General features: G+C 34.6%; 1 protein-coding gene across 1 annotated transcript in view; it reads left to right on the forward strand.

Annotated features, from left to right (window-relative positions):
- The window catches only part of CPS1 (carbamoyl-phosphate synthase 1), a 151,753-nt gene that overhangs the window by 52,513 nt on the left and 83,941 nt on the right, over window positions 1-15,299 (forward strand). The window contains exons 11-16 of the mRNA XM_059053750.2: window positions 168-245; window positions 1,987-2,085; window positions 3,765-3,860; window positions 7,057-7,246; window positions 8,235-8,392; window positions 10,042-10,170. Coding sequence (XP_058909733.1) covers window positions 168-245; window positions 1,987-2,085; window positions 3,765-3,860; window positions 7,057-7,246; window positions 8,235-8,392; window positions 10,042-10,170 — 750 coding nt within the window. The remainder of the gene's footprint in view (window positions 1-167; window positions 246-1,986; window positions 2,086-3,764; window positions 3,861-7,056; window positions 7,247-8,234; window positions 8,393-10,041; window positions 10,171-15,299) is intronic.

The following is a 15,299-nucleotide window of genomic DNA, read 5'->3' on the forward strand; positions in this document are numbered from 1 at the left end:
GGAAGCCCTATTGGCCTATTTTTATTAGTACTGTTTGTTTTCAGAATGTTCTCAAACTTTTAACTTAGTTTTTAAAGTTTGGGCTTTATTGTCCACTGAATCGTACCTAGTCTTGGTTGACATTCTTTGTTACTGAAGGAATTTCTTCCCATTTCTTTTTCCTTTAGGGGATTATGCATGAGAGCAAACCCTACTTTGGTGTGCAGTTCCACCCAGAAGTCAGCCCAGGGCCAACAGACACTGAGGTATGTCAGAAAGATGAGGCCTATTATATATTAAAAATTTTTAAATCAGAAATATATTTATGTGAAAAATTGAGAAACCAAAATAATCACCTGGGTGGTCTTAGTACAGAACATCCTTAAAAAGAGTGCTTTGATAATGCCCATATTGTAAGAAAATTTCCCCATGAATATCATGGAGGAAATTTCTATCTTCTTAAACAGTTAAAGTGGGAAAGCGCTTAAGAAACTGATGCAATGTGATTTTTATTTAAATGATTATGATTCTAATATATTTAGTTCTGAAATTTACAATTGTGGTACTATGCAAACGAATTCCCTCTTGCTCTCTCGTTCTCATAACTGAAATGAAATTTTAATCCCCCATCTGTGACTTCACAAAAATCCCTATGGCAACTGGTTGCATAGCCACGAAGGGAGAATAAACAGCAGCAGGAGCCAGAAGAAGGTCAGGGGTGTCAGGGAGGGTATACTTGCACATACATATGAGTCACGTGGCTTAAGAAAAGAACCATAAAGAATGCTTAGAGGAGTTTTGTTTTTAATTGAAATATTTTTACTTTTTTGTGTAAGCTTCTGGTTCAATGTTCAAGAACATCTTTCCAAACAAGAGCTTGCAGTGATACTCAGAAAAGTCTGGGAAGTCTGAAGTGACTTTTCCTCTCCTATACCCTAGGGACTCCAGTAGTAATGCTGACAATTCTTCCTTGTCAGCAGATGCTCTCAGAAAAGGCACCTAGGTAAAACAAAGAGGAGAATAAAAATTTTCCCATTGTACACTCTACTTCCTCATCCCTGAGTTGCCTTTTCAGATATTTGTATTTTGGTCTTGTTTTAATATTATTGGGAAAGAATGGTTCTTAATAGCCAAAGTCACTAACACATTACCTACCTATGATGACACTCAAAAATAAAATGTAGTTTCATATATCTATTGCCTAACGCATGTTAATAGTTTTTTAACTTAAAATTTAAATTATTTGCCTATAGTAGGACTTCAGATTAGGAACACTGAAATTAAGATATGTGATATCCAGTATCACTTAGTTATTTTTTTCTCCTGTCCTGCCAAACAGTTGCAAAATAAATATCTTTGTTGGAATTTGTCACATCTAGTGCAACAGTGGAAGTAAATCACTGATAAAGTTTAAGAATAACCTTAGAGATATTTTTATACATAATACAATCTTTAGAAATATTTTTGACCTGATAGAAAATTTAAATATCCAGTTATTTCTAAGTTTAGGGTACATAAGTAATAAAGCTTCATTTGTTTTTGCATAGTTAGAATTTTATTTAGAAGAAAATGATTCATAATTAAGGGGCTGAAAATGACATTCTCAGAAGGCATTATTTGAAATGTTCATTCTCTGCTGAAAACTTTTTTTTTTTACATCTTTACTAGATTATAATTGCTTTACAATGTTGTTTTAGTTTCTGCTGTACAACAAAGTAAATCAGCTATTTGTATACCTATATTGAAAACTTTCTTTTAATAGGATTTGACATGAGCAGGTAGAAGTGTTTATTTGACCTAATTCTTATAGTAGTAAATATTTAGTTTTGCCATCTTTGGCAAAACAAAAACAAAAAAAACCAAAAAACAAATACTGCACAGCAATACTTATCCTAAAAAGTTATTTGTTGCTTAATTAAAGTTCAACTTGAACTGGGTCTACTGTATTTTATCTGAGAATTTTGTGAGTTCTGAAACTTCTAACTAGTTGGCTATATTTTTTTCTAGTACCTGTTTGATTCCTTTTTCTCACTGATAAAGAAGGAGAAAGGTACGACAATTGCATCAGTTCTACCGAAGCCGGCCCTAGTAGCTTCTCGAGTTGAGGTCAGTATATGTGGGCTTCCTTTTGGTTTATGTATTTTGGATTTTCTGTATTTTGTGATGACTTCTTTTTAAAGTGACTGTTGTAAACCTTTTTGATGTCTATGAAAAATGATTGGTAATATTGCAATCACCCATCATTTTAGCATCTAATTATTTGGTCTGTTCTAGATGATTCATTGGATGTTCATTGGAATCTTAATGTTTTGATTTAAAAACCATATCTTTTAAAGTTCACTTCCTCTAGAACATTTGTAATGAAAATAATTTAATAGAGAATAAGGTTTAATTTAGTTTCAAATTTGATATATTTTCCATTACTCAATAAACCATAGCCCTATGTATGCTTGAGATACAGTTCAGACTACAGAATCATTATAGATGATAGAAATTTTTGTTTCAGTGAAAAACCCAAATGAACTTTTGGACAACCCAATACCTCTAAAGAGCAGATAAGTAAGGATTAATATAGTGTAAGATTCGACTCCTTATTTGTTTGAATATGTATTTAATATGGAAAGGTTTCTACACATTTCCTTCATAGTTAAGGCACACCCAAACCCACACAATTATTACATAAAATTTAGAAGGGTGTATGTATATTTTTAAGTATATACGTGCATATATATATATATATATATAAAATCCTCTTTTTATGAACAAAAAGAATTGATTTATATGTTTACATGAAATGATAAATTGAGTTAGATGGTTTGTTTTAAAGATTTCTGTGACAGCCTTTTTTCTTGAGATGGAGAGATGGGAGGTAATCCAGCCACTCAATGTGGAATCAAACTGTGGATTCTTTGTAGCAAAAGAAGCCACCCCATCATACAGTGTATTTCTCAAAATATCAACTCATGTTTTTCAGATGCTTTTCTTTTTTTAAATGGTGAGGGAAAAGTGTAATTTGGGATTCTACAGTGCATTGCACATAGTAGGCACTCCATAAATACAAAACAAGTTTCCCAAGTCTTTGTCTCTTTCAGTGACCTAGAACATCTTTCTCCTCTGAAGGGCTTGGCAGTTGTGGTTAAAAAATAAGCAGAATTATTATTTGCTTGAAATCATATATACAATTTGTATGAATTTCAGTATGCTGCCAAAACATGATCTTTTCATCACTGTATTTTCTGTAAATATTTCTGGACTGAACTGCAAAGTAAAGGCAAAATGTAAATATGAAGGTGTCCCTGTGTCCCCTTGCCTCCTGTGTTTTCTCTTTGTTTGTTAGGAAGGGCTTATTTGTATTTATGCCTATTCTTTGTCCAGTAGAAACCCATGGAATAGTAATACATTTAGTCAATTAAATTTTAAGGAGATTTTTATCTAAAAATTATATATATAAATTATATTTATTATATATACACATATAGATATACATTTCCATATATATTTATGTAGTTATTTTTAGATATTTATATATGTTTAATTAAAATGTAGACCTCTTCCAAAAAGTTTTTACTTAAGTGAAAAAAACCATGATCTTTGGAAATTCCTTTTTGAAATTAGAGATGTTTAAATTGTTGGTCTTTTTACTCATATATTATGTATATTTCAAAACATTGTACTTTAAATCACCACATAAACACAGGCAATATAGTTTATCTTTCCCATACTTAACAATGACTAATTTCCCCATCTTAATAATAAAAGCAATGCTATCTTCTTATTGCTTACAGGTTTCCAAAGTCCTTATCCTAGGATCCGGAGGTCTGTCCATTGGTCAGGCAGGTGAATTTGATTACTCCGGATCGCAAGCTGTAAAAGCCATGAAGGTGAGAGACTCTGCTCTTTGCTGGAATTAATATACACTCCCTTTAATGAGTCTAATTAGTATTTTACAATTTAGATTTATGACACTACCTCTTTTCAAAGTCACTATAATTAATTTCCTTCCACATCTTATATGAAAGGAAGTTTGATCACAGACAAGATTTTTTTTTTTTTACAGACAAGATTTTTAACTTAAATGTGCACACCTGCAAATTAAGAAGGTTGGATTGATCTCCAGAATTATCTATGTTATCACCTATTTATATTGAAAACATAAATCTACACTTATAGATGTTACTCAATGAGGCAGTGAGCTTTTAAAACATATTTGTCTTTTGTGTGAAAGAGGGAATTTGGGTATCCTTGGTGCTCTAAAGTACTTCAAATGTTCTACAGGATGCTTCAGGCATCTCTTTGGTTGAAAGGGGGAAGATCCAGCTGGAGGAACAAAGGCAACAATGCCTTTTGTTCAAGCTTTAGAAGTTATTGCAGGTCACCTAATTCCCCCATCTGTGACTTGGACTGGATGACCTACCAGGAAGGTATGGCTGGGTTTTCAAGTGGAATAGAGGGTTTGATACCTAAGTTGGGAAGAATATCCTCCCTGTTTCTTCAGAGTCTCTCAAAGTCTCCCCAACATTTATGATAGTAAAATAAACCTTTAGAAAACTGACACTGTAAGTGTAAGATATTTCTATTGAAGAGCTAACTTGGCTTCTCTTTGGTGTCCTTATTTTCCAGGATAGTCCCCATTTTGGTGCTAATCAAGCCATCCAAAGGCAATGTGAGCTCTCTGTGACCTTGCCACAGGCTTTGTGGTGTCAAGCCACTCTTACCAAGAGACCTGGCTAGGAGAGAGCAACATAGGGAAGGAAGCAGGAGACTAGGACAACCAGCAAGAAAAACAGTTGGCCAAAATTTTCCTTTTTTTCTTTGCTTTATTCAGTATTCTATATACAGAGATTTTCACCTGACAGATGTCTGTTGAAAACAAACACAACCCCCCAATTACCTTACTCTTCTTCCCATTTGTTTTTATTTTGAATACTCTTCTCCATACACACATGGATGTTCAACCCATGCACACAGGTTTTTTGTGTACATTTTCAAAGTGTGCTTTATTTCATTGTATTAAGATTCAGTTTATCTTTAGATAGGTAATTAGTGGGTATCCAATGGTTCAGACTGGTTAGAACACAGTCTAAGTGTGTTAAGGATTTAGAACACATTTAAGTGGCATGCAATTTTTTATCCTATTTGGTAGTTTTATAAAGGATTAATATTTTCATAGGTTGTATTTTTATATGCATTACATCCAGAAGGTGAAGTTATTGATTTGAACTGAAGAATGGGAATTATTAGATATAGTATTATGATTCAGAGGTTAATAAAGATGAATTTATGAACTAAGTATTTTTAAAAACTTAGATTATGCATAAATTATAGCTTAGAAAAAAATGATGTAACATTTATTTAAATGGTTTGAGTAGACACTCATCACATGAATTTATGGGACCTTTTCCTGTGTAATTTGATTTATAAAAATAGCTATATTCATTGTATAGCACATGCAGGAAAATATTTCACAAATATACCTATCTATTGGTACTTTTCTCTAGTAGTGAGACGTTCTATAACTTCTGTTTATGATGTGCTCTCCATTTGGACTCAATTATTTAAATTCTAACCCATATTTTAAATGCATTTGCTTATCTATATGTATCTATTCAATATTTTGTTAACAATACTCTTTAAAATAGTTCCTTACAATCTTAGAGAGGACTCATATTGAGGAAAGGGCATAGAACTTGAGTCATAAGACTTGGATTAGAGCCCTAATTTTGTCATTTATCAGCTGTATGATCTTTGACAGGTCACTTAACCTTATTGAATCTCAGTTTCTTCATCTGTAAGGTGAAAATTTCTTTTATAGTCTTGCTATAAAAATCAAGTAAATTGGGCTTCCCTGGTGGCGCAGTGATTGAGAGTCCGCCTGCCGGTGCAGGAGACGCGGGTTCGTGCCCTGGTCCGGGAGGATCCCGCGTGCCGCGGAGCGGCTAAGCCCGTGAGCCATGGCCGCTGGGCCTGTGCGTCCGGAGCCTGTGCTCCGCAGCGGGAGAGGCCACAGCAGTGAGAGGCCCGCATACCGCAAAAAAAAAAAAAAAAAAAAAAAAAAAAAAAAAAAAAAAAAAAATCAAGTAAATTAACAAAAAAGTACACTACAAGTTTTAAGGCACTATTTGAATTTAAAGTAGTATAAAATATATTTAATTTGTCATTTGGATCCACTGCACCCCCAAGGATGATTTCTATACTTTCATATGAATATTTTGTTGACTTTTTAGAAGACTTCAAAATTGACATGCTAATAGGTTAAAAAAACAAGAACCATCTGGCCAGATTTCATAATAATTATTTTACGAAATGTCACCCTCATCCTGGTCTATAAAGCTATTATCCTTAGTAGCCTACATGAAGAATGTTTTTAGGGGTCTCTCCAGATGTCAGGAATGAGATAGGGCTATGAATATCTTCACACACACACACACACACACATTTTTATTTTTTATTTTTTGCCATACGGTCATTTTCCTTTTATATAATATGTATAAACAGTTGTATAATGCTCTTTGTCAAAGCACTACAGCAGGCACGAAAATCTAAAGAAAATGGAAACCAGCAGAGGACTCTCAGTGCTTCCAGCTAGAAGGGAGCACATTATCTTGCATTTAAAACGTATGCTCAATGCTGTTCTTCAGTAATCGTTAGAAAAGGAAGCAGCTTTGATGCTGCCTTTTTTCCATTTTATGTTTTACTCATTCAAAAAAATTTGGAATATTTTATTCTTTTAAGGTCGACTGAGCTGTAAAATTGAGTAGTATTTGTGGACCTCCAGTCAAATTCTATAGAAAACATCTCCAGCTTTCCTTGATACCTACAGTGACAAGGAATTCAGTCAGGGTGATCCTCATGAGGTAGCCAGCTCTTCTTGGATAGTTTTATTTTCAAGCAGTTTTCTTCCTTCCTTTTACCAAATGTTTGTCATCCTTTAACTTCCACTCACACTGGTCCCATTACTGATCTCTAGAGCCCCCAGAATAACCTAAAAGTTTTGTTACCTGATAATACCCTTCATTTGAATATGATTTTTCTCTTTAGACCATATATTAAGATTCTAGATCTTTTTGTTTCTTTCAGGAAGAAAATGTCAAAACTGTCCTGATGAACCCAAACATTGCATCGGTGCAAACCAATGAAGTGGGCTTAAAGCAAGCAGATACTGTCTACTTCCTCCCCATCACCCCTCAGTTTGTCACAGAGGTTATCAAGGCAGAACGGCCAGATGGATTAATTCTAGGCATGGGTGGCCAGACAGCTCTGAACTGTGGTGAGTTCTTTTAAAATTGCAGAGTTTTGGTTCACACACTTATATATAATATTTTTTGGTTTGAATTTATTTAGCAGTTGTGCTCATGAAAGTTTTCCGCTGTGTAAGAAAGCTTAGTAAACAGCCACCTGAAAATGTCACATGATGAACATTACCAGTTGATTTCACAGAACAGCTGGGGGACAAAAAGAAACGTTTTGCTTTAATGCTTCAGGGTGACTGAGTAGGTTTTTTGAGTCCCGCTCCTCAGTCCCAGGATATTGCTTTTCTCTGTTACCAGTGAAACTCTGAGAACTATTATGAGTGAAAAAGGGGAATTCACATTGATTAAGTGCTCTGTGCTCTTATGTATCAGCCCTGTGGCATTTGACTTTCACATATATTTTCATGTTTACATAGATCAGTCTCTCTACCATCCCTTCATGCATCTGCTGAGCCCAATGCTCTGTCCTATTTAAAATATTTCAAACCTTTAGAATTAGATCAGGAATGAGAATCTCATTGGCTAGTTTGGGTAAGCAGTTGGTGATATAATTTGTATGTCGACTATAAAAAACAGCCAAAGTTAGATGTTAAGTTAGTGGGAACACAAACGATTTTGTTAATTTTTAACCTAGATAGATACCCATATCACTGAGATTATTTACATAAGAGAAGCTCATTATAGGAATAGACCTTCCTTAGAAGGAAATGAAATATACTAAAATCTCAAGGCTCACTGTAATCTCATGACTTTTATTAATGAGAATAATAAAAATCATTTGGAGAAGGTGATAATATACATAATAGTAGCACCAGCAAAATGTTTTGCTAAAATGTCTTCAGAATTTTTCTTTCAAAAATTTTTTTACTCTAAGTGCAATTCTGTTGTGGACTCTGGTAGCTTTTTGGAGTTAAGATTTTTTTTTTTAAGTTGTATTCAGATATCTGTTATAGAAAACATAAGAGTTTGATATGTTATAAACTGATTTATTTATTTTTTCTCTAGGAGTGGAACTATTTAAGAGAGGGGTGCTCAAGGAATATGGCGTGAAAGTCCTGGGAACCTCAGTTGAATCCATTATGGCCACAGAAGATAGACAGCTGTTCTCAGACAAACTAAATGAGATTAATGAAAAGATTGCTCCAAGCTTTGCAGTGGAATCGGTAAGAAATCTTTGTTCTGGAGAAGCAGGACCATTATGTGTCTTGCGTTGTAGAGAGAATGATTTGTCATGCCTAAAAATAATAAAGTATTATATTTGTATATGTTATCTTCCAGAAATGTGTTATTACTTCAGAGACACTGTGTATTAATTGTGGCATTCAATGCTAAAACATTAAGGACAGGTATTAATAGTTTATTTTTATGAAAAGGGAAGAATAAGCTCAAAGATGATGTGGTTTATCAATGGTTGAAGTGACCTGAGTATCAAATCTCCTGAATCAAAACAAAGAACCATATCAACTGCAATGCCAAAGTAATTTTTACCTTCCTCCTAGGATCAGTCACACATTTTGTAAGTGCGAATGTCCTGCAAATGGGAAATGGTTGAATTTAAATTTTTTTTTAGGGACTTCCTTGGTGGTCCAGTGGTTGTCTCTGTGTTTCCACTGCAGGGGGCACAGATTTGATCCCTGGGTGGGGAAATAAGATCCTGCATGCTGTGCAGCATGGCCAAAAAATAAACAAACAAAAATTTTTTTTGTTAGAATGGAATAAATATTTTACAATAAGATTATCTAGAAAAAAAAAAGGCATTGGAGCTAATCAGTAATATTTATGACTGAGAAACCTGTGGCTTAGATGGTTAAAGAGGACAGATTGTTTTGCATTTCTCTTAATCATTTTCCATCGTATCCTGTGCCTATTGATGGGCTATTACCAGGTGCCAGGAAAAGATCAGCTTCCTGTGCATCTCTTTTTGTCCCTGACTTTAGTCCTGATTTCAGTCAGTGAAATGGGGGTACTGGAGACAGTTTCTGATGCAACTTCCTCAGTGTAGAAATAGGCAAATCCTCTGGGATAAGGCAAGTACTGCTGGGACAACTAAAAATGGGCTATGTATGTTTTCAGAAAAGCATGCTGTCAAGTATAGAGCATGTTGCAAAGCTGTCAATCAGGAACAATCCCAGGGTAGCTTTGCTGAACATGTGGAAAGCTCCTGCCATATATTTATTCTTTCATTGCCAGATTTAATTATGTCCTTGCTTCCTTAGGATGAGAAACAGGCATATGGGAAAGGTGTAATTACATTCCCATTGGTAATGTAATAATATTCCATGACAGAAAAATATAGCCAACATATGCTGTATTCTGTAAGTTAAAAAAAAAAAAAAAAATCCCAAGCTTCTGAGACTACTCTCTGACTGAACTTGAAAGATGAAAAATCTCTTTCTATATAATATTCCTAATGGCTTATTGCAGTAATATCAAATTAGATCCTGTAGTAGAAAACCTTGTTTTGTTAAGAGATGAAGACTTTTAAACTGAACTTAAAAATTCAATATAGCTCCCATTCTCAAATTAATGGCAACTATCTCACCTCTGGCCATTGTTTTATTTTTTATATTGCAAAATAAAATTTACCCCAAAGGTGTTAAAAAAGAGCCTTCACTGTATATTAAAAAATGCTAAAATTTAACTTAAAATTTGTAAAATAACACTTGTTTTTCAGAAGGAGATGAGGGAATAATAGAACATTTCCATACTTATTTTTTCCAAATAAACTGATTTAACTGAATTACCAGACTCTCTTGGTTGGTCTTTTCTACTGTCAGCTTTTAAAACTTTGAGTCTTTGTTCTTGTTGACAGATTGAGGATGCACTGAAGGCGGCAGACACCATTGGCTACCCGGTGATGATCCGTTCTGCCTACGCCCTGGGCGGGTTAGGCTCAGGCCTCTGTCCTAATAGGGAGACCTTACTGGACCTCAGCACAAAGGTATGTATTTTCACAGACCAAATTCTGACCAGCCAAGAAAACTCCCTGATATCGTCTTTCAATTAGAGAAAGTTATGTAGATAAGAAATAACCTTTTCTCTGTTTATAAATCACCGCCACATCTCTAAATTGTTGTCCAAGAGATGACACTTTTGAAAGGTAAATGCAGTGCAATTATTTACACTGGAACATAGCATTAACCCAAAGTCCGTCTTTACTGTACTGTCTATTGATTTCATTGATAGGCAGTCAATCCAGTTCCATCTCCCTCTGCTACAAAATCTGCTCCCAGACTCCCATCATGCTAAAATATATTTTAGTGGTTTTAAAAAAAAAACAATATAATGTCCCATTTTGCCATTATCTTTTGAAACAATAAGACACGGATGACATCCGGTAAAGGAAATAAAACACACTGAGTAGTTTAGCTTTACCTCAAATTCAGGTGTTTAACATATATACAATATAAACCTCTTAGTACTATGAATGAGTGATTACTTTGCCAACTGCCACACACATATATAAGCAAAAGGGAAATCTGAGTGCTTACCATTTACATAAAAATCACTTTATTTCTGAATACTCCTTTTCATAAGTATTAAAGGGGAGATCTTAAAAATTAAGATATGCTCCAAAAAAAAAATTACAGATTAACACAGAAATCATGCTTCATGAAACCAGTGACTTTTGCCCACACCCTACTCCCACAGAATAGAGCAGTGCCTTGTGATACTGGGGCTCAGTAAGTGCTTGTTGAATGAATGAATATGTGTGTGGGCAAAGAGCCTCATGTAACTTTCCATGTAGCAGTTATGGATGTGAAGCTGACAGAATTATTGTGACAGCTATTTTTAGGGGTGCTGAGTAAATATCAAGCAGAGTTTATACCTTTATCGTTATTTACTTTTTAGAGTTAAAAAGAATGAGCCCTTGAATTGTTGACATAAGATTTTGAGAACTAACAAATAAAATTAAATGTATTTTAATAACTGCAATGAGAAACGTACATGTCTACAAATTGGATTGAGTTTTTCTAAAGTTGCCAGAAAAACCCCCCAAAAGGGAAACATTTCTAATATAAATGTTCCTTGTTTCCATCTGGACTTCTGAATCATGTATTTAAAGAAAAGACATGTTTATGGAGGTATACATTTTTTTCCTCTAGCATATTAGATGTTCCCAAAGTTTTTACTTTTTAAAATGTTTTAACATCTTTATTGGAGTGTAATTGCTTCACAATGGTGTGTTAGCTTTCTGCTTTATAACAAACTGAATCAGCTATACATATACATATATACCCATATCTCCCCCCTCTTGCGTCTCCCTAACAGCCTCTGTATCCCACCCCTCTAGGTGGTCACAAAGCACTGAGCTGATCTCCCTGTGCTATGTGGCTGCTTCCCACTAGCTATCTATTTTACATTTGGTAGTATATATAAGTCTATGCCACTCTCTCACTTTGTCCCAGCTTACCCTTACCCATCCCTGTGTCCTCAAGGCTATTCCTTATGTCTGCATCATTATTACTGTCCTGCCCCTAGGTTTTTCAGGAACTTTTTTTTTTTTTAGATTCCATATATATGTGTTAGCATACAGTATTTGTTTTTCTCTTTCTGACTTACTTCACTCTGTATGACAGATTCTATGTCCATCCACCGCACTACAAATAACTCAATTTCACTTCTTTTTATGGCTGAGTAATATTCCATTGTATATATGTGCCACATCTTCTTTATCTATTCATCTATCGATGGACACTTAAGTTGATTCCATGTACTGGCTATTGTAAGTCGAGCTGCAATGAACATTGTGGTACATGACTCTTTTTGAATTATGGTTTTCTCAGGGTATATGCCCAGTAGTGGGATTGCAGGGTCGTATGATGGTTCTATTTTTAGTTTTTTAGGGAACCTCTATACTGTTCTCCATAGTGGCTGTATCAATTTACATTCCCACCAACAGTGCAAGAGAGTTTCCTTTTCTCCACACTCTCTCCAGCATTTACTGTTTGTAGATTTTATGATGATAGCCATTCTGACTGGTATGAGGTGATACCTCATTGTAGTTTTGACTTGCATTTCTCTAACGATTAGTGATGTTGAGCCTTCTTTCATGTGCTTGTTGGCAGTCTGTATATCTTCTTTGGAGAAATGTCTTTTTAGGTCTTCTGCCAATTTGTGGATTGGGTTGTTTTTTTATTTTGATATTGAGCTGCATGAGTTCCTTGTAAATTTCAGAGATTAATCTTTTGTCAGTTGCTTCATTAGAAAATATTTTCTCCCATTCTCAGTGTGGTCTTTTGGTCTTGTTTATGATTTCCTTTGCTGTGCAACAGCTTTTAAGTTTCATTAGGTTTCATTTGTTTATTTTTGTTTTGATTTTCATTTCTCTAGGAGGTGGGTCAAAAAGGATCTTGCTGTGATTTATGTCATAGAGGGTTCTGCCTATGTTTTTCTCTAAGAGTTTTATAGTGTCTGGCCTTACATGTAGGTCTTTAATCAGTTTTGATTTTATTATTATGTATGGTGTTAGGGAGTGTTCTAATTTCATTCTTTTACATGTAGCTGTCCAGTTTTCCCAGCACCACTTATTGAAGAGGCTGTCTTTTCTCCATTGTATATTTTTGTCTCCTTTATCAAAAATAGGGGGACCCTATGTGCATGGGTTTATCTCTGGGCTTTCTATCCTGTTCCATTCATCTATATTTCTGTTTTTGTGCCAGTACCATACTGTCTTGATTGCTGTAGCTTTGTAGTATAGTCTGAAGTCAGGGAGCCTGATTCCTTCAGATCTGTTTTTCTTTCTCAAGAGTCTTTGGCTATTCGGGGTCTTTTTTGTTTCCATACAAATTGTGAACTCTTCTGTTCTAGTTCTGTGAAAAATGCCATTGGTAGTTTGATGGGGATTGCATTGAACCTGTAGATTCCTTTGGGTAGTACAGTCCTTTTCACAAAGTTGATTCTTCCAATCCAAGAACATGGTATATCTCTCCATCTGTTTGTATCATCTTTAATTTCTTTCATCAATGTCTTACAGTTTTCTGCATACAGATCTTTTGTCTCCTTAGGTCAGTTTAATCCCAGGTATTTTATTCTTTTTGTTGCAATGGTAAATGGGAGTGTTTCCTTAACTCCTCTTTCAGATTTTTCATTATTAGTGTATGGGAATGCAAGAGATTTCTGTGTATTACTTTTGTATCCTGCTACTTTACCAAATTCATTGACTAGTTCTAGTAATTTTCTGGTAGAGTCTTTAGGATTCTCTATGTATAGTGTCATGTCACCTGCAAACACTGACAGCTTTACTTCTTCTTTTCCTGTTTGGATTCCTTTCATTTCTTTTTCTTCTCTGATTGCTGTGGCTAAAACTTCCAAAACTATGTTGAATAAGAGTGGTGAGAGTGGGCAACCTTGTCTTGTTCCTGATCTTAGTGGAAATGGTTTCAGTTTTTCAGCATTGAGAACAATGTTGGCTCTGGGTTTGTCATATATGGCCTTTATTATGTTGAGATAAATTCCCTCTATGCCTACTTTCTGGAGTGTTTTTATCATAAATGGGTGTTGAATTTTGTCAAAAGCTTTTTCTGCATCTATTGAGATGATCATATGGTTTTTATATTTCAGTTTGTTAATACGGTGTATCACATTGATTGATTTGCATATATTGAAGAATCCTTGCATTCCTCGATAAACCCCAGTTGATCATGGTATGATCCTTTTAATGTGCTGCTAGATTCTGTTTGGTAGCATTTTGTTGAGGATTTTTGCATGTATGTTCATCAGTGATATTGGCCTGTAGTTTTCTTTCTTTGTGACATCTTTGTCTGGTTTTGGTATCAGGGTGATGGTGGCCTCATAGAATGAGTTGGGGAGAGTTCCTCCCTCTGCTATATTATGGAAGAGTTTGAAAAGGATAGGTGTTAGCACTTCTGTAAATATTTGATAGTTTGCCTGTGAAGCCATCTGGTCCTGAGCTTTTGTTTATTGGAAGATTGTTAATCAGAGTCTCCATTTCAGTGCTTGTGATTGGTCTTTTTATATTTTCTACTTCTTCCTGGTTCAGTCTTGGAAAGTTGTGCATTTCTAAGAATTTGTACATTTCTTCCAGGTTGTCCATTTTATTGGCATATAGTTGCTCGCAGTAATCTCTCGTGATCCTTTGTATTTCTGCAGGGTCAATTGTTACTTCTCCTTTTTCATTTCTAATTGTATTGATTTGAATCATCTCCTTTTTTTTCTTGATGAGTCTGGCTAGTGGTTTACCAATTTTGTTTATCTTCTCAGAGAACCAGCTGTTAGTTTTATTGATCTTTGCTGTTGTTTGCTTCTTTTATTTTTCATTTTTTTCTAATCTGATCTTTATGATTTCTTTCCTTCTGCTAACTTTGGGGTTTTGTTGTTCTTCTTTCTCTAATCACTTTAGGTGTAAGGTTAGTTTGTTTATTTGAGGTGTTTCTTGTTTCTTGAGGTATTTCTATAAACTTCCCTCTTAGAACTGCTTTTGCTGCATCCCATAGGTTTTGGGTCATCATGTTTTAATTGTCATTTGTTTCTAGGTATTTTTTGATTTTCTCTTTGATTTCTTCAGTGATGTTTTGGTTACTAAGTAGTGTGATTTTTAGCCATCATGTGTTTGTATTTTTTAGATTTTTTTTCCTGTAATTGGTATCTAGTCTCATAGCGTTGTGGTCAAAAAAGATACTTGATACAATTTCAATTTTCTTAAATTTACCAATTCTTGATTTGTGACCGAAGATATGATCTATCCTGGAGAATGTTCCATGAGCACTTGAGAAGAAAGTGTATTCTGTTGTTTTTGGATGGAATGTCCTATAAATATCATTTAAGTCTTTCTTGTTTAATGTAGCATTTAAAGCTTGTGTTTCCTTATTTATTTTAATTTTGGATGACCTGTCCATTGATGAAAGTGGGGTGTTAATGTCCCCTACTATGATTGTGTTACTGTCGATTTCCCCTTTTATGGCTGTTAGCATTTTCCTTATGTATTGAGGTGCTCCTACGTTGGGTGCATAAATATTTAAAATTGTTATATCTTCTTCTTGGATTGATCCCTTGAGCATTATGTAGTGTTCTCTCTGTCTCCTTTAGTAGTCTTTATTTTAATATCTA

The sequence above is a fragment of the Kogia breviceps genome, chromosome 2 (assembly GCF_026419965.1).
Source record: "Kogia breviceps isolate mKogBre1 chromosome 2, mKogBre1 haplotype 1, whole genome shotgun sequence".
Taxonomy (NCBI): Eukaryota; Metazoa; Chordata; class Mammalia; order Artiodactyla; family Physeteridae; genus Kogia; species Kogia breviceps.